General features: G+C 40.4%; 2 protein-coding genes across 2 annotated transcripts in view; both read right to left on the bottom strand.

The window, feature by feature from the left end:
- Positions 1–8,302, bottom strand: part of dars1 (aspartyl-tRNA synthetase 1) — a 30,254-nt gene extending 21,952 nt beyond the window's left edge. The window contains exons 1-4 of the mRNA XM_020090215.2: positions 8,101–8,302; positions 4,847–4,949; positions 2,360–2,389; positions 1,986–2,043 (exon numbers count right to left, since the gene is read on the bottom strand). Of these exons, the coding sequence (XP_019945774.1) occupies positions 1,986–2,043; positions 2,360–2,389; positions 4,847–4,949; positions 8,101–8,123 (214 nt within the window). The 5' untranslated portion in view covers positions 8,124–8,302. The remainder of the gene's footprint in view (positions 1–1,985; positions 2,044–2,359; positions 2,390–4,846; positions 4,950–8,100) is intronic.
- A 3,213-nt stretch (positions 8,303–11,515) lies between these two features.
- cxcr4b (chemokine (C-X-C motif), receptor 4b) lies at positions 11,516–13,773 on the bottom strand. Its single transcript, XM_020089599.2, has 2 exons — positions 13,491–13,773; positions 11,516–13,174 (listed from the first exon to the last, which is right to left on the bottom strand). The coding sequence occupies exons 1-2, from the start codon at positions 13,503–13,505 to the stop codon at positions 12,050–12,052; spliced, it is 1,140 nt and encodes a 379-aa protein (XP_019945158.2). The 5' UTR covers positions 13,506–13,773; the 3' UTR covers positions 11,516–12,049.
- Positions 13,774–24,920: the final 11,147 nt, after the last annotated feature.

A 24,920-nucleotide genomic window follows, 5' to 3' on the forward strand; every position in this document is an offset into this window, starting at 1 on the left:
GACGTGCCTAATAAATACGACACACTAGGAGGCCTGCTGAAAGCTGTCTAACGCACCTATTCTCTGTGGGCTTTATGACAAATTGACTCTAGTTTCACCTGTGTCACTCAGAGGCATGCTTTCTCCTTATTATCGGCGAGCAGGGGAGGCAGACGCCAAGGCTGCACCAGAAAAAACAGAGCCGCCCTTTTGGCTGGGAACTCTGCGTCAACCCACATTAAAGCCCTCACCCTCCATCCCACACACCTCAATCCCGTCCCCATTGCACAGCTTGGCATGCAGGTGAGGGAGGCCCCACTTTGTTTGCTGCCACTGGAGCTGAAAGAGCATCCAGACAGACAGACAGACTGACGACCATTACAGGTCCGACTGCTGCCTCCTTCATCCGGGAGTTATCACACACGCTATTAGTTACTGCAATTATCTCTGTCGCAAAACTGCGATGAAAGAGGGGTCTAAAAGCATTTTTCATGATGTGCATCAGCTGTAATCGTGTTACATCGCTAGCGTTTGACAGGCAGGCGACTGTTATCCAAGATGTTCTGGATCAGGATGTAATCTTGCATCAAAACATGAAATTTGAGGGGGAGCACACGTTCTCTATTTCATCATTAAATTGTCATTACCTCACTTCTAGAGTGGAGGTTCAGGTGAAATACACTGTCTCGCATTGTCTTTCGCACAAGTTGAAGGTAAAGGTCATAAGAGACGACTGAGATCTTGAACCTATTTTGTTACTCGAGCTTGGTTTACATTTGTACCAGTTGTCTTTCTTAAGCATTAATGTGTTCAAATGTGTAAAATACATTATCAGTTACATTGTAAAATCAGCAATAGAGATAAACTCTAAAGAAAGAAAAGGACACAACACATTTTATTTTCGGGTAGATTTCCACTTCTGGTGTCAGATGATTGACAGAAAACTGAGTATACTGCAAAACAAACTAAACTTTAAAACCTTGAAATAATAATGTTAAAACAAGACATTTATTCAAACTAAAGGAGTCCCTCTGTTTACTGCCAGTACTGTATTCAGTGAATCTTTTTTCACACTATGTGGGTGTGAATAAATACATTCTTCTGAAATGCACATCTTCCTTTCACTGTGCTGATATTATGCAGACATAGAAGCACAATGGAATATCTAAAGGAAGAAATGTACCAAAACAGGAGCAGGCGTAAATTGTTAATGCCACCAAATTTAAATATATTTATCAACTCTTAAAACACCAAATATTAAAGGGACACTTCACTGAAAAACGAAAATTCACTCATTATCTACTCACCACTATGCCGATGGAGGGGTGGATGAAGTGTTAGAGTCCACAAAAGGTCTTCTGGAGTCTAAGTCACCAGCTTAGCTACTTCCGGTGGACTTTCAGGCTTAAAATGTTGTGAATGACCTTGTTTCAAGACGAATATAAGTGTTGGGGCTTATGGACACTGGAATGACACTACACAAGCAGTATAGAGGCCTGTTATGTTGTTTTATTACATCTGAAGTCTCGGCTCTCAGTTACTTCAATTGTATTCGATTGGACTGCTACAAAATTTACTTCTGAGACTCCAGAAGACCTTTTGTGGACTCAAACACTTCATCCACCCCTCCATCAGCATAGTGGTGAGAAGATAATACGTACTATCACTTTGAAACCGGTATATGGTAATTACATTTATGGTCACGTCAGGGCAAAGGAAAAGTTTGATCTCTTGCTAATTTGCCTTAAAGCACATGGACATGTAAAATTAACGGACCACGTTTGATCTGTGAAATGAAAGGGTGAAAGCCCACAGTTGGGAACACATGTGAACTGCATATTAAGTGAAAAGTTTACATATATAGTGTAAAATACAATCTTACTGTTGCTGTGACTTTTCTAGAGTTCTAAAGTCTAAAGTAATAGCATATATTTGTGTTTCTGTTTTCAGCTAAAGGTGGGTATTTGGTTTCTGTTGCATGTGACAGAAGTGTCTTAAATACTCACCCAGTTTTTGTTGGGACTGGACCATAGGTGACACACCATATTGGTCCTTTGCAAAGTCCTGAAAAACACAAGTATGATATCTTAGTCAGATCAGACATTTCATCAACCGGCCAAATAACAATCCAGTGTCTCAAAAGCAGCTCCCCCACTTGATCTTCTATTCGTCAGTCTGTCTACTACATGCAAGATAACAATATAGACGGACAGATAATGAGGCTTATCATGATCTTTGTGGGACAGACAACAGAAACACAGAGTTCAACTTGCTGGTATTTGCATTCAAACTGTAGCAAAGGTGTGAAAGCAGATGGAGACAGACAAGACAGGGAACTGGAACCGGGGTCAGAGTGCTTTGATCTATATGAGATACTTACATCTTCCTCTGTGGTTTGTTGCTCGGCAGCCTGAAATACAAAGTGGTGACAGGGGTTTAAAGGGCAAATAACAACACGAAGACTGCCTATTAAATGCAAACATCATAAAAATTTTGAAAAACACTCAACTTCAAATGGAGCAACTTAAAACATTTTGCTACAACGGTCATGTAAATTGCGTTTTCATCTTGTGCTATCAGGGATTTGAATAAAATTAATAAATCATCGCTCAGTACCGATGCCAAGCCTTGTACCCCTGGAATACATGGCTCTTCTACGCGTTACTCTAACACATCACATACAATGAGCAATGGCAGCAGGAGATATTGCTTTGTAATAGAAAGAGCGTAAGTGGACAGATATTTTTTATCTCTGCGCCGACTTCTAGGCAAATGACTCCCACAGTGCGATGAGATTGAGTCTTGGCAAAGTTACAGTTCCATTTTCTATGCAAATTGATATTGCAGTCTGAAATGGCTGGTGGCGGTGGAGTGAATTGGAATCACCCATCCTTGATATGATAATCCAGTCACATGATGGATGATATTGCATCTTACGATCAAGTGAATATGGACCCGCTCAAGCCACGAAGCAACTGGCCGGCACAGGAGCGTGACAAGTGTCAGCAGACTGCACAACACAAAATAACACGGTTAACACTGACTTAATAAATATTCAACTCAGCTTTCAGGTTTTCCTTGAGGTAATACTTGCTCCGCCACACAACTACAGGCAGTAATAGCAAGTTTAACAGCGACAACACCTGCTTCTCCCATGAAGCATGCTGAAGGGTATATACGGCTGGAAGAGAGGAAACCTTCATGCTTTCACCCTTAAAAGCCACATAACGCATGACAGCCAAATGGATGTGTCAGATCAGTCTTAGATAAGTCAAACTAAGGCTGGATGACACATATATTCCAAATCTTGCTTTTAGGTTAAAACAATTCTACTTGACATACACTTTAATATTTGTGGTCTGTGCTTGGTTCAGTTCTGAACATACCAAAATGCGTCCTCAATCCGATCATAAAAACTCCATTTGGAGGTGGTCTGGGAAATATGTGGCAATATCATTTTCACTGTGTGAATGCAAATGCCTCTTGTTCCACATATGAAGGACCATCTACTCAGCTGACAGAAACGGACCGCTATAAGTCATTGTAATACGTTGATTGGTTTGAAGCCATCACCAAAATATCAACAGTTATCAGCGCATAATGACTGATACATTTCTTAAATTGGTATTTCTTCATAGCAGCGCACATTCATTCATTCAGGCCTTTATCAGTCTGCTCTCCTAAACTGACACACACGGCCAGATGTGTGTAATGACAGGAAAGTTTGAGAACGTTTTTCCACAAGTATATTTTCTACACTTTTTGTATGGCTGTCATTTGGCCACAACACACTGACAAAGGAATGTATGTAAGAAATATGTACAGTTTAAATAAAGTTTCAGGAGAGCAGCTCATAGAACAAGGGCTAATGTAATATCTTATTAACAGCAAACTTGCAGAACGACATTATGAGCAGCACTGAAGCTGATCATTACAGCAACTCAGCCTGTTTGTCAAGAGTGTATCTAGGCACATCAGTAACCCTAGAGCACAATCCCTGTTTGTTATATGAATTAGTTAAGTTAAGGTCATTTCTATGACAACTTAACAACAATATTCCCAAGTCCAAATAAAGAAATGTCTGAATGTCTCAGGCCTCACGTGGAATTATACACAGATATGAATGATTACGGTTATTCTCAGGCATGGAGAAATGTTACATGAGGTTTGGAATGACCACGAGCCAGTTGGGCGCAACGGACGCAAAAATGAAAAAGTAAAGAAATATATCCTGGTGAAAAAGCGCCAACACAGAAAGACACAGACGAAGATGTCAAGACAGTCTGAGGTGATAAGAGCTGTGTTGTGCATGTGTGAAAGTGTAAATGCGGGTAAAGTCCGGAGAATTGGATACAGACTTTACCCGCAGATCACATCTAGAACAGCCATAGAGTTGAAATGTGGGAAAAGAAAGAGCGCTTGTATCAGCATGAGAAGACTTTGGGAATTGACATCAGCACAGAACAAGTGCCTTAAACATTTTTAACTTTAACAGCCCGCAACCGTTATGCAAATGTGAGGCGCAGCGAAATTACCATGTTTGTTTCGCTGTCACGTTCAGATATTAGAAAGTCTGACCTTTACTGTGTACAATGGTTGCAACTGCTCATTAACAAGGAAGCCAACATGTTGTGTGCTCAGTGTAGAAGAAAATAGCACTTTGTTTGGTTAGAACTAAACAAAGCCAAAATGACAGGAATACTTAAACAATGGATTCTCTTGCCCCCCTGCCGGCTAATCTACCCTCCTTGACCCGCAATACCCAGTAAGCCTGCATGTCACAGCCTTACCAGCTGTAAGAGGGGGGCAACGGATGTTAAGAAACAAACCCAAAAAAAAAAAGTGGAAACAAAAACACAACACTGACCAGCTTGGCCTGTTTCTCAGCCTTCTTTGCAGCTTTCTCTGCTTCCTTCTGCTGTTTCTTCTGGGCTTTCTTTGACTGGGCCTGCTGCTCCTCCTCCGTCGCCCTGAAACAGGAAGAGACACAACATAAACATTTAAGTCCACTTCCACCTCCTATTTCTTTCTGTGCCCCACGAGGAAGTTGTTGACCGCCTGGGAAAATTCATTCTGAGCCACGGCCACCTTCAGCTTTTAAGTCTGCGCTACCTTTAACCCATTGTTTTTTTCTCACACGACAAAACAGCTGTAGCCTTTGTGAATGGAGGGATGGGAGTTTGGAGAGCAGCTAAAAGCACAGAGTGTGAGACTGGCTAAATAAACGGTAATGCTTTAAGAAGACAGTGGTCTCACCTACACTTTTTAATCCACTTTTCCAAAGAACACAGATTATGTGATTATGATAACATTTAGTCTTATCTGAAAGTAAAGGTGTCTTTATTTGTTAAAATCCCACACTGCACAGCACAACACAATGTCAGACCTGATAAGTAAGTGACATTTGCCTAGAGAGTAAAGTTTGTTCTGTCGCAGGAACAGGACAGTAGACTAAGTCACACACACAGTGCTCTTATCAAGAGGTAACAATTAGTTCACAATACAATGTAGAGGGCAGCCGTGTAATGCCTTTTTCAGACATGCACTCAATTTCAATCTTTGTCGGTGAACTCTACGTGTATGACACTTCTTTTTCACCAGGACACATTTGTTTTCTTTTTGTTTATTGCATCTGTTGCACGTTAGAAGCATCAGCGCAGAGTTCAGTCCATGTCCGAAAGCAGCTTCAGGATAATTTCAGGAGATTTCAGTGGCTGGCTTGCATGTGAATTAAAATTACTGCAAACCCTACAGTGGATTAAAAATAAAGCAGATATAACAGCAACTTGCAAGTTCACATTTCGTATTTGACTTCGATATTATTTAAGAGGTCTTTAGTAAATGTTTAATAAATTACAAATATTGCCTTTGAAACTGAAAATAAATTACAAAAGCAAGTGATTCCGGCCTCCATCTGTAACATTACAGCATAATTAGTCACTTCCTGGGGAAGGGATCAGCCTTTACTTTAGGTCAAAGACTAAAAGGCTGTAAAAAGATAAAGCAGCAATAAACCAATGAGTCACAGACTTGATAAAATAAACTGTCGAAACTTATATTGCACACCTTAAAAATCACACTTGCCCTCACTCCTACAAACATGTGCTGCGATTGCAGGGGAAAGAATGAATGAGGGCTGCTTGGTTTTCCCAAAGACCAGGTGTGTCGACCTGAAGGAAGCCAAAGAGCAATATGGGAGCTGCTCCTATTTAGTTGCAGGAAATAACAAGCACCAAAGGCTAACTATGAATAGCAATAAAGTCTAAACAAGAAACTCAAGTCACAACAGACCAAAAACAGGTTTTACACTTCCCTACACCACTGTCCCAACAGCCATAGTGTTTTGCTTTTATTACTAAAAAAGATATTAAAAATTAAAATGAGATATTTCAATTCTGAGGAGAAAAGGTGTGCGGTAAGATTCTACAACAATGGAGCAAACAAATGAACTAACTGCTATCATGTTTTACTGCTATGAGGCTGAATCATAGAAACAGAGAAATGAAGTAGATCAATAAAATACACTTAATCTAGTTATTTGAGTTATTTATGATCCAACAGCCAGTTGATTCTGTTAAACTGATTCTATAAACTTTGTTCCCCTTTGGCAAGAGAGTTTGAGTGTGAGGAGCAGCTGTTAGAGAAAAACACTTTCAGTCTGCTGTCATATCAATACACAAACAAACTTTGTGCCTCGCTTTGAACTAATGTGCACAGGTGATTTAACACAACGCTGTCCAAGACGTTATTTTATGTTGTACGGTTAAACATAATCATTCTGTTCCAGGCAGCAACTGTCACCAGTCAGTTAGCTCTGTACCAAATGTCATGATGACACATGCCCAACAGGTGTATTACAGCCCTTGACACAGCACACAGGAGATTAAACTGATAGGAAGAGCTGAAAACTAAATGTTATCAGACCTCGCAGGGACATTTATCCAAAGTTCAATATGTCCCAAGAAAACTGAAAGTAAATGTGGCAGCACAAATATTAAAAATGCCTTTTAATAAATTGCAGTTGCATCAAAAGCGATATACATTGCTCAAACAGAGCACACGCATGGTGAGGACATTAGTGGTTTTAATGCTCTACTGCAGATATGTAAAATGTTTTGTTGTCCATAAAGTGTTTTGAGTGTTCTTTCACTCTGGTGTGAAGCTTGTTTTATTTGTATTATTTGTTTGATATATAGTAGAATAGGGGAAGGTAGAGACAAGCATGTTGCTTCTTCCTACGCCTTCGTCACGATGTCACGCAGTCTTTACACATCAGGTATTCTCAAAACATATATGAAGATTCTAAGTACATTGACATTTACTTAGAGCTGTGTACTGTGTTAAACCATATTGTTTCCCTCTTTCTCATTCAGTGCAATCTGAACAATGAATCAAAGTCATTTACTTTAAAGCCCAAACACCCTTCCTTTGTCTTGACTTCAACTTTTACCAAAAAGCAAAGTGGTCCATGACCTGAAGGGAAACTGCAGGAGCCCAACAGCGGAATGTGGACAAGCATGAAATGACAAGTTGGGATCTGCTCACACCAATTACAACCTAAACATTAAATGGTTGATTAAAGTAAATAAGCTAAGGTGTGGAAGAATATGTTGTGATTGTAATGTTATGTGATTGTAATTGGAAACATATTTCAATGCTGCATGTATTCAGAAACCATTTCATCCACACTCCAGCTTTGAAGTATCTGCCAACACCTCATTATAAACGTTGACACTTTGTTCATATCAACCATATTGCATATGCTGAATTCACCAGGAAACTCAATAGACGTTTTAAATATCCAATCACGCATTTCTGTGGCATCTGACTCACGCAAACATAAACTTGCAAACTTTTTCGAAGTGTTTTTCACGTTGAGACTGCAGATAAATGTGACGCAGGTTGAACAACATTGCTCGGGCTCTTCTTGTGTTTATCTTCATTCTGAATGTATTTGAGACATTTGGGCTCATGCGGGTAAACAAACTGGTTTCTATACTGAAGCTGTCAGATGATGCAATCTGCTGCATGTCAATGCAATGCTAGCTAGCTGCTAATAGTGCTAACAGTGGTTTTCTCAAAGCATTGTGTGAGACGTGAGTTGTGACACGTCCTTCTTACCCCTGGACTTCCTCTTTAGTCATGTCGAGCTACGGTCTCAAAGAGGGACGAGAAAATACTTCAGGACTGTCTGACACACAGAGAGAGACAGAGACTCGATCAGCTGTTCACAGCATGGACGGCCGAAGGAAGGAAGGACCGGTTTAGAAGGAGCACCTAGTACCTGACACCTTAGGTTCCGGCTAGGAACGTATGACTAAACTTTGGTTCCGACTAAAGTAGTTCGTCCGGCTTTTACCACGGATGTATTTTAATAACATATACATTTTAATGCACATAACGATAAATTATACAATATAATATCTTATAACACATCCATGATGGTTCAAGCGGTAAACAAAATAATGTGATGTAATGTTGTTGTACATGTAGTACAGTGTAAACATGTTATAGTCATTGACTTAGTACACTGACCTGCATTAAACATAGTAAGTTTTTCTTAAGCTACTTTGACAAGTGAATTTTCGAAACAATGCAGATATGTTTCCAAACTATATATTCAGACTCTATGTGACCTAGATAAATAAATGTAAAACTATTTATAATATATGGTAATAATAGACAATGATTGGAATTGATTTGCCTGCACCCATTGGCAGTGTGTAGCGAGTTGTTTGGTGTGTATTTCCATGTCACTATTTACAAAAAAAAGAGACTTAACTTAGTTGTACATGTGACAATATCAAGGCATGAATACATTATAAAGAAAAACACATTTCGAAATACATGACGTAAGCTAGAATGTCACTCAGTAAAGCGCACACTCCCTGATCCAGATTTGCACCAAAATGTAATAGGTTCTTCCCTGACCAGTACCGCATCCGTCCACAAAGTTCCATCGTAATCCATCTAGTAGTGTTTGTGTAATCCTGCTAAACAAACTGAAAACACAGATGAAAACATAACCTCCTTGGCAGAGCTGATAAACAGCAAACAACATGTGACCACCATGTGTGGCCTGTTTAACACATTGTTCACACATCCACATGAGCACTAAATGTGACCAGATCTCCATGAAATTACTTTCACACCTGTGACCGGGTGCAGCCAGGACATCCAGGTATCCAGTGACCTTTTGCAGGAACGGCCATGCACAGCAAGCACTGGATCGAATACAGTGGGGGTGTCATCAAAGCTTTTCTCAGGCTGTTGGCCGCAGGAGCTCCTGACGCAGGAAACAGCCTTCCTGCTGCTCACTTCTCCAGCCAAAACAATGCAGCCATTAGTGCAGCGGGTCAGTGCCCAAAAAGACCCCAATGTATTTGTATTCCTTTCATCCTCAATTTGCAAAAAGCCTCTTTAAAATAGTCTCTGCACTTATGGGTACTAATACCGTCACTCATAATCTAAACACATCTTTGCAAAAAAACCAAAATGAGCTGGACAATGGTCTCCAGTACACTGGTAATGAATCACCAGTGGGAACTATTTCCTGTCTACTTCAACAGCTTTGGCCTTTGACCCAGCAAAGCAAACAAGAAATCCCTCACTACTACAGTATGTACTGCATCCACGTGAGTTTGTTTAAACTGACATATTACCTGTCACAAATCCGTTCTTTTGCAGTATTTCACAGGGAAATTGTGTTGTTGTGTTTCACAAGAGATGATGGCTTCAGGATCATCTTCTCAGACAGGCTTAGTGCATCTACAATTAACACTGTAGCAGCTAGTGCTAGAGATGTGTGCTGTTGAGCAGTATGTTTTTTCTTCCTCATCACACTTAAGAGAACAAAAGCTTTAATTATGAATGACAAAGGACCCACTTGAATTCCCTAGGGTGTTTATAGGAGTGCACTTTTATGGGTCCTGGACAATTATGTGAAGAGTGTCACCCATATGTATATTTTATAAAGATGTTGTAGGTTAGTGTTTAGAAAAGGTTCAAGCATATAATCAGATTAATGAAACAAATGACATGGAAAAAACACACATCTGAGCTCTGAATGTACAATTTGTTTTATTATATTATGTTTCATATCATGTGCAATGTTGCAAATGACTTACTCCCATTATCATCACTACTTACATTATCTTTACTACTTACTTCCAATTTTGTTTAGTATTAGTTTACTGTCTTACTTAACGTTCATATTTTGTTATCATTAGGCACTGGTCCTACTCTGTAGACATTTTTGATTTTCACTTTGTATTTTTATTTCACCTACAATACACTTTATACTTGTATTCTTGTTTTCACTTATATTTTAGAACCAATACTGTTTTAGTCACTGCATTATTTTGTTCTTGCTGTAATCTTGGAGCAAGGCGGTGCAAGAATTCATTTCAGGATTATAAAAGTCTCATCAAATCTTGTCGCTTATTTCGTTGTGTGTTCCCTTAGATTTTAACCAGTTCCAATGCACAATCGTAAATATTTGTACATGGTGGTTGATATGGTCCCATTCCACCAACAAGGCATCCTGTTGAAAGGATTCATTTGAGCTCAGTGATGTGTTAATCACAGAAATCTCCCCTGCACATGTCTCCATGCTGAGGCAGCACAGATCATATGCTAATCCTGAATCATCTGGAACATTTCCAACTGAAAACAGCTCCTCTTGTTTATCAGCTTGTCTCACTGTGAGAGGGCCGGGGCAACCAAACACAACCATTAACCTTGTGCCTTGATGGGGGCACTTCACAGCCCCTTTTAGAATGTAAAGAAATGGAAATCTCCACTGGAGTCTTGAATGGAGGCCAACGCTGCGCTGCACTGCGGTCGTTCGACGACTTCATTCTCCCTGACGTCTATTGTTTCCAGCTTCCTTTAGGTCTCCAACTTGAACTTAAATTACTATCATGTAAGCGGAATCCACGGAGACACTGACACGAGTGTGTTCAAACTAATCATTTTGATGTCTTATGTTTTCACCATATCATTCCAACAGATTTACTACCAATGATATATTGCATGAATCCTCGACTTTGACTATTTGCATTCTCTAAACATATCATCTGTGAATCTTAATATGACTTTTTCTGCTTTTTGAGTTGGGGAATAGCTGAGCTGAACTGTTGACCCACTCATTCACTGTTGAAAGTGAATGAGCATAAAACTTATTTGTCGTAAATAATGGAGGCTCTATTTTTTGCAAACTGAAAAGAAAAAGGAGAGAAGTCAAAGGAGAACTTAACATGCTATTTTCATTGTTAAGCAGGCCTGTGGGTGCTAATTATAACTAAGGAGTTCAGCTTTTGTGCAATAGCTGCTTAAGATGTAAAAGTGCACAGATGTTCTTGCAATTACAGGGCCTGTCTGCTCAGTCCTCCCTCTGCTTTATAGCCAGATCAGGTGGAGACATTTGTGTTAAGAGCCACTCGCCCCCACCCCCCACCCCAAACACACACACACACCTCATCCCCCATACCCAACCCCTGAGGGTTTTTTAGTAAAAACACACACCACACTGTCATTATGAGAAGCACTGAAATCGTTTTTTATTCTTTACATAAAAAAACAAGGTAAAAAAAACAGAGCATGCAATTTCTTTATTTTACAATACTTCCAGTGTGAGTGACAGCAATAAATAATAGCTTTCAGATAATCACACAACTTAAGTGCGAACACACAAATGCTACAAACTATGTACAGGTTTTCAAAAGCAGCTACCAATCCCTGAAGAAGAAGAAGAAATGGGCATCGTATGCCTGGTACAGTGACACTGGTTGTAAAGATGGAAACTGGGAAAATGGACCATGATTTTAAGCTGAATGAGTTGAACTGAGGCACCGTCTGAAGATACAATCTGCTCTAAGGAGCATAAACCTTAAATTACAATAAAAACCCTCACAAGACAAAAAAAGGCAGTACACAAAGCAAACCAATCAAACTGTATAAAAAATCTATTTTTACATCTGTACAAAATGTAGTAAAATCTTTGAAATTAAAGCTTAATTGTTTTCTCTCCTGAGAGAATTGAGTCACATACTCCAACCCTGACGGTTTGTTAACTTGACAAAACACTTGAAGACTCAGACTCGGTCGACACGGATGAAATCTGCCCTCGCTTTTTAGTCATAAGAGTCCTTTTCTGACTTGATCTGCTGCTGACGGTCAGAGCACTCTTGGCTGTTTTCTTAAACTTTACTCCCAGGAAGGCGTAGAGGATGGGGTTCAGGCAGCAGTGGAAATAGGCAAGTGCCTCTGTGATAGAAATCCACTTCTCCACAGCTTGTTGCAGCTCACAGGAGGGAACGATCACATTCAGCATCATGAGCGTGTCCAAGAAGATACCAATGCAGTACGGCAGCCAGCAGGAGAAGAAACACAGGATGAGGATGACCGTGGTCTTGAGTGCCTTCTTCTTCTGCTTCTGGGCCTTGGCGCCTTGAGATAGCCTGACGATGATAATGCAATAGCAGATGAGGATGACCAACCCGGGCAGTATGAAGCCCACCAGGATGTGCTGGAAGCGGAACACAGCTGTCCATATATGGCTGCTCTCCTGTGGGTAGATGCGCTGGCAGATAGTCCTGGAGTCTCCAGTCTCCATGCTCTCATCTGTGAAGAGGTAGTTTGAAGACCCCGTGTCCTGCAGCCTTGCAAACAACATGTCGGGTACAGTCAGGATGGCCGCAGGAAGCCACACTCCCACGTAGATCACTTTGCTTGCCAGCAGCTTCCTCGTGGGTTGGCTGTTAGTAGCCCGCACCACTGCCAAGTATCTGTCGAAGCTGATGAACGCCAGGATCAGCACGCTGCTGTACAGGTTGACAGTGTAGATCATGTGCACAGAAACACACAGGAAACTTCCAAAATACCAGGTCTTGGCTGCGTCGACGGCCCAGAAGGGCAGCGTGAGCACGAAGAGGAGGTCAGCCACGGAGAGATGGAGCCGGTACTTGTCTGTCATGGTTTTGACCTTTTTCTGGTAGCCCATCACAACGACGACTAATCCATTACCAATGACGCCCAGGATGAAGATTATTCCATAAACGGTGGGCAGGAAGATCTTGTTGAAGTTGCTGCTCAACGCGCTGCCACATGGCTCCTGGAGGTCCATGTCAAAGTCTCCGGACTCCTCCGAGATGTTGTCAGTGCTGTTCTCAAACATGTCGAATGAAAGGTCGAACTGGAAGAAGAACGAAATAACGTTAGATAACAATGGATACGTGGGAAAAAGTTATCTTGAGAGAAAAAGTTAATCTAAACCTAATCACTTATTTCTGGTTGGAAAGTTTGACTTGTAATTTTTCTCCTTACTGCATAAATTTATCATTAAAAGTATTATTACAAAAAAAAAACCCTCAATAAGTGAGGATATGGTGAATTAAACTTAAGTGAACACGGTTGACAGATGATAAACTGCAGCAATTACCGTTAAACAGCCTGAAGCAGGAACACACATTAGTGCTGCGTGTTAGAAAAGTAACAACAGAGAAACTCACCTTCATGTTTACCATTCTGAGAGTAACTTTAAACTACCGCGGTGTGTGCACGTGTGTGTGCTCTGCAGAGAGATGTTCAGGTTGTCCTGCTCACCGTGAGACACCACACCATAAATACCCCCCCAGGCCTGCTGACCCCGCCCCCCCAGGAGGAGGAGCAAGAGGAGGTACTCGTCTCCAAAAACGGCCTGACTATAAAACCTTCTCCTCTGCGTGAAAGTTCTTGAAAAAAAAAAGAAACTAAAAACAAGAGTGATGATTTGACCACTTTGGTAAATGAGTTAATGTCATAAAGGTTGTATTACTCTTAAATGGCAGATTAACCTCTGGTCTGAGTCATTTCCCCTATTTTTGTTCTCCTTGTGTATTATTGTATCTATTACAGAACACAGCAGTAATAAAACAAGACCAGTAACAGAGGAAATACGAACAAGTAGTTCATCAAGTCCCATTTGTGAAACTTGAAGATTTTTTTTACATTAAAAAATGACCGATTGTGTTTAACTGCCTGAAATGGACTGAACCACACAGTAGTTTACATTTATATCAAATGAAAAGGATCATAAGAGGAAGTGGAAGTTTAAAAATCTATATCTGTGCACTACATTAAGGCAGATGTGTATTTGTGCATGTAGAATGCTCAAATTTCATTCAGATGAATTCATTTTACAGGTGTAACCAGTGTAAAAAAGAACATAATTAAACACTATGAACATCTTTATTTATATTGTGATAATAGCTATTGAATAAGCTTTTGTTGATTTAGAATGTTATTTCTGAACGAAAGGAAGTAAAAAAGGATGACTGTATATATGTTACGTTATCTATAAAGGGGCAGGCAGTAAAATATTTTTCTACTTCCTGCTCCTTTATTTATTTATGTAATGTGTATGTAAGTGAACACTGAATAGTAAACTAAACTAAACCAAACCCTGTAATGCACAATCAATTATATATATATATATATATATATATATATATATATATATATATATGTTATGTGTGCTGCAGGGATATAATATGAAAGTGAAAATAGTTGTGTGACCATAAAGACTTAATTTGATGGAAATTTTGACCCACCCAACATTCTTTTTCTTTTTGGGAATTGTTCTTGAAAGTCTTGGGAATTACAAAAAACTGATTTTCAACTTTAAAAAAAATATTTTTACAGGTGAGGTCCATTTCATTTTGATGTCATAAACATTATTGGAGACCACGCACAAAGCAGTTCTATGTCTGCTTTGAGGCAGGGGGCCACTGATTGTTTGATTTCTGGTGATTTAAAATAATCTCCTCAATAAATAAATCTAACTTCATTTAGATCGGAGTTATCTTTCTCATATAGGATCCTTTATAAAAACAAATATGATCCTATGATAAATAGCTTGACACACAAATACTGTGAGTTTAAAACCCAAAAACTCTTAATAGTTATGTTAGTTTGGATATAACAGCTGCATTATCACATGGATTTCTTTTATTATGGTATGGTTATATAATTACTAACTCATGAACCCGGCAGAAAGCAGAAATGTCATCATTGTGTTTCCACAGCTAACAACATGCTGCAAAGTTTCTATATAGTCACTGATGTAAAGTCATATAGATGTTGAGTCCTCAGACGTCCCTCCTGGAGGAGGTACTGGACAATTAGAGCAATCTTCGGATTACACACTTCTCTGGTTTATAACAGCCTCTCATTCTCCACATCCCTCCTCAGAGTGCACGTAGCAAGGAATGACATTAAGATTGGTTGTTCGGGGTCTCCTCCTAGTCTCGTATTCCTCTCTACAAATCACTAAATAACTGTGTCTTATGACAGTTTTCATCAGCTGAGGTCTGGATCTGTCCTCACCTTTACAGACACCCTGTCACTTCTCAAGTGCCGTTATGTCTGCGCTCCGAATGACCTCCCCCGGTGGATTTGAAAAGAGCCACACGCCCTAAAATGTGGGATTTCTGTCAAAACGTTCTGCCAGTGGGATGTGTAAGTCTCTGATTTCAGTTAGGATGGCGATGACAGGGCCACACGAAACTCACCCTCCCTCCTCACAGACGGAGCTGATGGTGGCATGAAACTGAATATCCTCCATGTGGCGTACACGTTCATGTCTTTGATATATGAGAGAAGTGATGGATTCAGTGAGTCAAGCCGCATCATTGATTCGACTGATGTCATCTCCCTGAAGCTGCGCGAGAGCAGAGCAGCAGGACGTCAGCACATTTTCAAAGGACAAAATTAGAGTCTCTATTTTGCATTAGCAGTTATGATAATTAGCTTTCTTTATTTTCCCCATTCAGCTTATAAGATAAAAAAAAAATACATTTCAAGCATGAACAGCATTTCGCAACTTGCTATTGTTATGATGTCAGAGGTTGGTTAAGGTAAAATTAAGCAACTTAAACCACTCTGTTACATAAACATCAGCACTTGTAAAAAACACAGATTTATAGGTGCTGTGGCTGTAGGTGACTACCTGAGTATAAAACACTGACTGGCACAGAATATGAAGTACAGATTAGCTGCATATGCCCATTTTCTGTTACACGCACCTGGTGAGGCTGAAATCCCCTGTTGTGAGGGAAACTATTTCTTAAGAAAATATGTATTTTCCACTTTCTGTTTCATCAGAATGAGGATATTCACCCTGTGAGGCTTCCACAGAAAAACAAGGAAACACTCATATCGGTTGATATGCAAGTTGAAAATGCATCAGTGCAGACGAATAAACAAATGGTGAGCTCAGGGATCATTGCTTAATATAATAACACAGCATCAGTGACTAATAATCTACAGATTCAGCTGTGGCAGACGTGTTAAAAACATGTCAGTGGGTTTAAATGAATGCAGTAATCCTGATCAAAGTGGCTGAGGACTAATCCTGTGTGCTCGGTGTCCTCACATCCACCTGCAGTCAGACTCCTGAGGAGAGGAACAGGGGGGAAACTACAGCTCAGAGAAAGGCCACTGTATTGGTATGATGCTCTTATCAACGACATTCAGACACATTCAGACGGTTGCTCTGTTATCTGTCTGGAGGCAGGACCCCTGGATTTCATCTGCATTGCTGAAATACATGAATATATTTCTTTTTTATTTTCACATTCCTCCAAAAAATCACTTTCACCACAAAGTGAAATTCCACTGACTCACTGCTTGAAGGTTTATTTTTCTTTTTTAAACTGAAGTTTTGTTTGATTTTTAAACTGCATAGTGTTTTCTCATCTTTTCTGAAATCAGCGTTTTTTATCCTTGAAATGACAATGACATATGTGACACTGGATCGTTTTACTTGCATGAAACATTTCAGTTCTGACATTTTCACATTTGTTTTACACTAGAATCAACAAACCAAGCAATGCAGTGTTCAAAGACATGAATGTATTTGTTCTTACATACAGAATAATTACCACTAATTCAAGCCTACTGTTATTCATTCTTATTTATGGAGAAATATAAAGAAGGTCCTATGGATGCATGAAATGGCGAATGGTGCAGGACACCTGGAAGCCGAAAGTGAGATTGGATGGAGGCCCAGATTGATCAAAATACTGTCTCCTGAGACAAGTTAGGTAGGTTTTCTCCTTAACTTAGCACTAGATTTGGTGACTTTGCAATTAATTCCAGCTCATTGACTTTTAATATATAATGTACTTGATGAAAGAACAACACACAATTTCCATTGTGCAATCAGTGTACTACAGACAATCCACTTTTCCACTGCACCTTTTCGAGTCTGTGCGTGTACACAAGGCTCGTTGTTTTGCAAGATCTCCACAGAAGAGGTTTCGCTCCTCATAATAAACAAGAACATTTTCTTAAATTTGTTTTTGCTTCGGGAGGATATCTGCAGCCTCCACTGTCGGTGTGAGGATTCTGATCGCTATCGTCCCGGAATACAAAGGATCTGTGAGCCACTTAGAATACAAATCACAAGAAGTGTGAACGACAGCGAAGGGGGGGTGAGGGGGCCCTCAATGAAGAATGGCTATTGAAATGAAGCAGAAGAGGGAGATAAAGAGAAGAATGTGAGAGTGCTGTTCAGTCAACGCCGGCCCTCCAGTTCCAACTCATCCCCGGCTGCCCCCCACAGCAAGTTGGCAAGGGTTTACATTTTCATAATGATACCTCTGCTCAAATATCACCTTCACTTTTCTCCACCAACCTTTTTTTTTCTTAAATCACCACATAGAAAAAATAACATGGAGCCTTTGATGCTTTGACAATGGGTGTTTCCCATAAATGCACAATAGGGATTTCAGCAACTCAAATGCCTTTAATCTCTTGTCTGAGCACTGAATAGCGGTTTACGTGTATTTCGACTCAATGGCCTGCATGCACAGGAGAAGTGTGTGCTTGTCATTGCATTAGATTGCATTGTGTAACAGTGAGAGAAGAGGCTTTATTGTGTGTACTGCTCCTTTGATTTACTGCAGAAAAAACATATTAGGAACACTGTTTGTTCCATCAGGCATCTCTAGCCTCATTATTTACACTGTCACCGTGATATAAAGAATCTGTCTGAATATTAAATCTGTTTTGCGGCATATATTTTGTATTTTCTCTGTTTATTTAAATGCCATGACTTCTATAATATTCCCAGGGGGGCTGAAAAGTGGATTCTGCTGTTTTTTTAAAATAATGACTCAAGAAGATCTGAATGTCCCTACACGTTCGTGCATTGAGTTATGTTCATTATTCACCCAGGAATGCATAACTTCTTTATCTATCTATCAGCCAAGGCTCTCTCAGGGCGCTTTTGTTTTCCCATCTGTGTAGGGCTTTTTTTTTTTTTTAGGGGGAGGAGGAGGCTGGTTGTGGGGCGGTGGGGTGGTCTTCAGTCAAGAAGATGAGAGGCTCACACTCCATGCTCTCCAAGACTATGTCTGGGTTTTTGTCTTGTGCCAAGACAAGACGAATCAAGCCTCAGAGCATAAAACCTGACACCAGAAAATGATGCACGAACCTATCACAAGAGTTGGATGCCGATATCGTTCAGGAGTGACCGTAATCTCACTAAGAGTCTCTTGCTTGATTTGACTGACATGTAGAAGCTGTCAGTGCCTGTGGAAATTTATCACAGAGTTGGCAGAGATAAACATTGATTATATTTCTACACAGAAAGAAAACTATTTGTAAAAGCTTCCGGTTTGCTTGCTTGCTGAAATGTTTGTGCTTGAACGAAGAGCTTGGCTTCTGAACAATGGACTTCACTTTAAAGACAAAGCTGGCCCCTTATCTACGAACGACACCCACTTAAACTTCCTTATTTTGCTGCAGGGTTTGCAAGTGCTTCTGGACCTTTCAAAAAAAAAAATTATTGACCTCAGTCAAGGTCACAATGCTGCTGAATGGAATTCACGTAGATGTGGAGAAACTGCCTGTAGCTCAAGAGAACTGGCATTAATTATTACTCTCTGCATCCTGTGTTTGGGTGTTTAAAATGTAGTATAAAGCTGTAATGATATTTCTGCACAAGATAGTTCTATTTTAAGTTAGTGTTTAAGATAGTGTTAGCAAGGTGAATGGATGTATTAGATGATTTCCCTGGTTGGGATTTGAGCTTTAAAACTATAGGGTTGGTAATCTTGGAAAAACTAGCGAGGAAAAAGCAACACTACATCCCACCTCCTCTGATTGGTCTTCTCGCCAAAGCCCCGCCCCAAAGACACATGAACGTGCGCTGACTGACAACTGTTAGAAGTCGACCTTTCTCTCACTTTATTTTAGAGGCATTTCAAACTAAAATGATCTCTGTCCACACAAGTGTTTTGACTCCAGTTTTAATCAAATGTAAGATGTAGAACTTAAACTGCATAACAGCTGTTAGCAAAGACAACAGAGTCAGCAAGGCTTGTAATTACTTATCCTTGTTGCATTCTATGCTGGTAGCCAAGGTTAATTCTGAGAGGGGGGTCATGTGATAGGAGCCTGAGGAATCAGACACATTCAGCAAGAAGTTGTGAATCTACGTCATTGTTTCCAAATCTTTCTGCTTGTTCAGACTAAAACGCAGCCTCAGAGTTTTAAAACTACACCTGGCGTGTGAAAGCCATGTATCCATAGCAGAGTTAGGTGGTGGATGTAGCCGTGAAGAGAGTCAGGAGTGTGCGCGAAGGCAGGTCGGCTAGTGACGGACAGGTACACCGGCCAATCATTTCATTCAATCAAAATGATAACAATCCAGTGAGGGCTACAGACACTGTCTTTCTTTTCCTTTAGAAAACTTTATTTATTAATGGCTATTAGGGAGGATTTCAAAAAATAAGATAGAAGTGATTTCGACCAACCAACACTTTAATTTGTCAGTTAACCAGTGTCTTCTGAACAAAGTTTTATAATATGTAGTTGGAGAGATTCCCAAACTCTTCCTGGAGTCTCATCACCCAATTAAAAAAGGCTTTTGAGTATTCACCTTAGTGTGTATGTCCATATTCAGAATAAACTGCATTCATTATTCTGACTTACTTTATTCCTAAAGCTATTTTTGGGAGCACAGTGGGTAATACACACTGGTCTCACATTCAAAATGAGGCCCAAGTGATTTATTTTTCTTACTTGAATACTAAGAAGCTTCCCAACCACCAGTCTAACAACGTTGGTGGGCAAAAAACTGGAAGCAAGTATTTTTTTCTAAACTCCAAATAACATTTTCACACTGATTACCCAGGATCCTGCTGCTGCCTGTCCTGACACGGACTCCCTGCAGAATTAGTCAAGAGGGCATTAACCAATAAAAACTGAAAATGGGTGACACTACCCTCGAGCAGTTGAGGGAAGGGGCGGGGGCGGGGGGGGGGGTTGTTATATATCCTACATGTGGCACAGATCCAAAACAAGCCACACGGCTGGTTGAGAAACGCAGCTAGTTGTGGCATAGGAAGGGTGTTTTCTATGAGTCCATGATAATTGCAACCGGGGTTCCCTTTCCCTTTTCACCAACGTCTCCACTGTGGTTTTTGCCACACAACAGCAGTATTAAAAAAAACGGCCTCCTGTGCCTCATGAAGTTTGTATTAATTTACATTACAGCTCAGATCTTCAATTAAAAACAAACAAGGTTATACATCTGCACATCAGATACCTGCCATATAGTCAAAATTCAACCAGTTCCTCTTGTTGCTATTTTCTCCAGACAGTGGGGGAGATCCCTGCACTGCATCTCCATGCGACAGAAGATCACAGCGAGCGTTCTTTCAAGCTCTCTGCAGGTGGAAGTCCTCCATCTGGCTGCATGTGCACAGTGGAGGAGGCTCTCAGATGCGAACAGAGGCCGACCATCTCAGATAATGGGAACAATGGGCCAGATGACAGCAGATAAGCTCTCTCCAGAGTCGAGTGACCAGAGGAGGGAGAGTGAGATTCAACCTGCTGTCAGGCCAGACTGCCTCATTACTTCTACATCAAGAGTCCTGAAGGGGAATGTTTTTAAATTACATGTCAGCAACTGTTCTATCTCAATCTAGCAAAGATGGGCCAGATAAAAAGTTTTATCTTTAGCATCTCACACGTTTATTGAACACGATAAATTAATAAATCAAATCTATTATTGGAAGGATTTTTTTTATTACCTCTGGTGGAGGTTTTGTTTCAATAAGGGTTTGTTTGTTTGTTTGTAAGATTTCACAAAAACTACTTGACTGACTTCCATGAAATCTTGTGGAGGAGTGGAACATGACCAAAGGAAGAACCCATTACATTTTCTAGGAATCTAGGAATGTTGATTTTTTAGAGAATAATTCCATCGATCTTAAATAAATAAATCTGTCATGTCAAGTGTGTGCAATTTGATGCAGATCCAAATAAAAATTCTGGGTCTAGTGAATTGAAATGTAATTTCATAAGGGGATTGTTGGGCCTTGGTGGCTCTGTACTGCTATGCTAGTGTTTTCATTTGCATTTGTTTGTTTGTTAGTTTTAAGATTACTTAAAAACTATCAAACAGATTTCCCTGAAATTCAATGGGAAGGTGGAATGGAATCTGGATAAACAGGGAGACCCAGGATTTAGTTTTATGCCTTTCTTATTAAACAATAGTTTTTATTTTTATTTGGAATGTTTTGAAAAAGTGGTGGCTTTTACTTTAAAGTCACAAACAATACTGTGCTATTCTGTCACTCAGCATTTTTCCGAGTGTTGGGTTATTGAAGCAAACCTAACATTTTTAACCTTTGTTTTTAGTGCTGGTTTATTGCACCACTCAGACAGGCTTCATTTATTATTTAAACAGTGTGATGGAAAAGTGACAAGCTGGATTTGTGCATGTGAGCATCCTCATTGATGGGCAGCACCTCAACGCGGGGGCCCTGATCCAGTGCGAGGGGGACAAGTATCCGGCACCAGACCCAAAACAAAGCAGCGATGGACAAACATTCATCAGACCTGGCGAGTGGGATGCTGCACCGCCTCAGGGTGGCGCCTCCTCGTCTGAAAGATGACACCGTCTACATCAGCTGCCTGAAGCTACCAGAAAACAAATAGTTGGTTTATTTTCTTCTTCCTGCTATCTCCAGGAAAAGGGCAAAGGGGAACATAAACCATCACCGTTGTTAAACACACACAAAAACATTTTTGTTTTTCTGCTCTCATGTCTCGTCCTCACTTGATGACTCACATGTATTAATCACGGCCTACTCATCAAGCTGGAGCCTTATTGTGAAGCAATTCAAATGATGTGCCAACTTTCTGCTTTACCTGGAGTAAATACAGGTACGTGCAGAGTTTTTTCACTGAGCGTTTTCCTCCGGCGCCAGTCAGTGATGCTGACACTGATCGAGTGTGAAAAGAAAGGAAGCTCCTTGTCTGAAATGTGTTTCTTTTTTAAAAAAGAGCTCCACGATGCCACTGAAAGGAGTCGAAGATCGTTTCTCTTCATGTTTGTATTGGCGGGAGGGCCCCTTGTGTTTAGAAGGGAAAAAACTGAAAATACCAGTATTTATAGCTGAACAAACCAACCCTCTGTGCTCCCTCAGCCCTGTGATAGAGTTTCCTCCTCGAGCCGACTCTTCGGTCGAATTCTGAAGGTGCTCGCCTGGGACCCACAACCCCTTTGTACTCGGCTGCCTTCGGGTTTATTTTCTCAGCACAATAGAATTCCCTTTTTTTTCTTCTAAAGACTGTAGATCCCTCCGCTGATACAGAGTGTTGCCTTTCCTACCCACCCACCCCCACGCACCCTCCACCCCACTGTCCCAAATCTGCAAGGATTATTGTGTTATGTGTAAACAAAGATGCGGAGTAAATAATACATCTGGATTTGCTGTAGCCAGATCAGCATCTGGGGCTTCTGACGTTTTGATTAGCAGGACTGTGCCTCAAGAGTTGTTTATGGCAGGAAATGGGGACGAGGGCCGGTGACTCTGTCAGCACTGTGTCCCCTGCAGGAAAGGCCATTGATCAGGATATGACAGGTGCTGTTTGTTTTGAGTCTTATTTCCCATTCTGGATTTGCAAACATGGCTTCCTCTCAGCCTCAGCAGGTCAAAAACACACGCTCCTCTGAACAGGTTGCCCGTAAATAACTTTTCATGAATTATTGGCGTCTCTTTCGCACTGTGAGCTGGAGGAGCAGGATGTGGCCAAGTGTTGCCCGTTCTGAGGACAGACAGAGGTGTTCCAGGCCTCGGGTTGGAGCGAGCTCCTGTGAACTCAGACGGTTGAGACTGATTATTATGTGTCAAGCAGCGAGACACTTGGATATTTGCTTCGAGCAGTGGTGGCCGGAGAGGAGAGCCATGAGGCAGCTGGCGGAATGAGTAATTATCAGGAGTGTCAACAAAGCCTCTGGGTTATCATCCATAACATCTGTACAGCGGTGAGAGCAGCGTGTGTGTTTCAGTCAGCGTCGTGTCCTGCTGTGATTCACTGTTTACTCTTGTCTTGTACCCAGATAAAAACCTTGAGTAGTCTGAGTGTTTATTGCACAGCAGCTGATGACCTCCACACACACCCTGCTTCTTCCACGTCCTCGTCCTTGAAATCTTTGCTCGTTTTTATTTTGTCTTCATTTGTCATTATTGAGCGCCCTCGGTTGTGCTCTGTCCCAGAAATCACCTCAGTCCCACTGTGTTGGATGCTTTTTTGATGAAGTTTTTCTTTCTGTTCTTTTCTGTTTATTTCAGAAACATTTCAGTTGCAAAACAAATCACTCCCTGCTCATCCTGAGATGTAAAAGCTTAGATGTAATTTAGAGAAGCTAGAATGCTACTCAGTAGAGTGCCTTTACCCTGCCAAGGCCCAACAGTTGAAGCTGCATCAAACACTTCTCTAAATATAACTAATTTGTTTCATCAAGATCCATAAATTATCCTCATGGGGAATTGGTGAAAATAAGAAAAAGTTAAAGAAATAGAAAAAGTAAATAAAATTACAGGATCCACTTTGTCTATAGATCAATGCCACAATTGTATTGCTTCTTTCTTGGCTCTTGTCCCATCCTCCCACCAAGTTTTGGGGAAATCTGTAATCAGCAAGTATACACTGCCAATGGTGTAATGTCACTAAGTACGTTTATTCAACTACTGTTCTTGAGCTCAGTTTTGAGCTGACGGCCTACTGGTTTTCTTCCCTTAACCTGTTGCTTTACTGAAACCTACTTAACCACACGTCATATAACAAGTCAAATACTGTGAGTTTATCATTTATAAGTCAAGCTACCTTTTAACAGGCAAAACATCACACGTTCCCGATCAATGTTATTGTCTTAATGAATTAATAAACATTACAGAAATATAATTAAGCTGTATGCGGAATTTCTACCAACTACAGTAAAACATTAAGGTTCTAGTTGAAGGATAAAGCATTAATGATGACAATGTTTGACCTTGGTTGGATAAATATCTCTACCAAGGCCAAACAACCCTATATATGTAAAAAAAAACTTTTATGAAGACTTTGATAAAAAGTTTGAAAAGTGCAATCTCCCAAAATGTATTATATTTATCTGTGCAATAAAATTTTGTACAATGCTCCCTCTGTTTTATCACTTTATTCAGGTTCATCACTTTATTTTAGCCTTCTCTCTATTTTGTTTTCTTGAATAGACATAAACAAACAGCAAACAAAAGCAAATTGAACATGGACTTCCTTGGTAGAGATAATAATGTGCCAGTAATATAATGCAGTAAAACAGTGACAGAAACCATTCTGCATAATGATTACTTTCACTTTTGATCTTTACCAACATTTTGCTAAAGACCTTCTTCAACTGCTGCATCCAGCGCGTTCCCTGCTCCATTCTTCTCTCTGGCGCTTTTATGTGAAACGATAGCAAAGGGAGCAGAGAGGCATCAGTTCTAACTGCATTGGGTACAACTGCTTGCTGCTGTTTTAGAGATAGATTAGGACTTTACTCTGAAGTTTTGATTCATCATCGTGTGTAGGTGGATTTCAGATGAGCATAACCCAGCCGGCACCAGAATTGTATTAGT

This window comes from Paralichthys olivaceus, chromosome 10 (genome assembly GCF_024713975.1).
Source record: "Paralichthys olivaceus isolate ysfri-2021 chromosome 10, ASM2471397v2, whole genome shotgun sequence".
Taxonomy (NCBI): Eukaryota; Metazoa; Chordata; class Actinopteri; order Pleuronectiformes; family Paralichthyidae; genus Paralichthys; species Paralichthys olivaceus.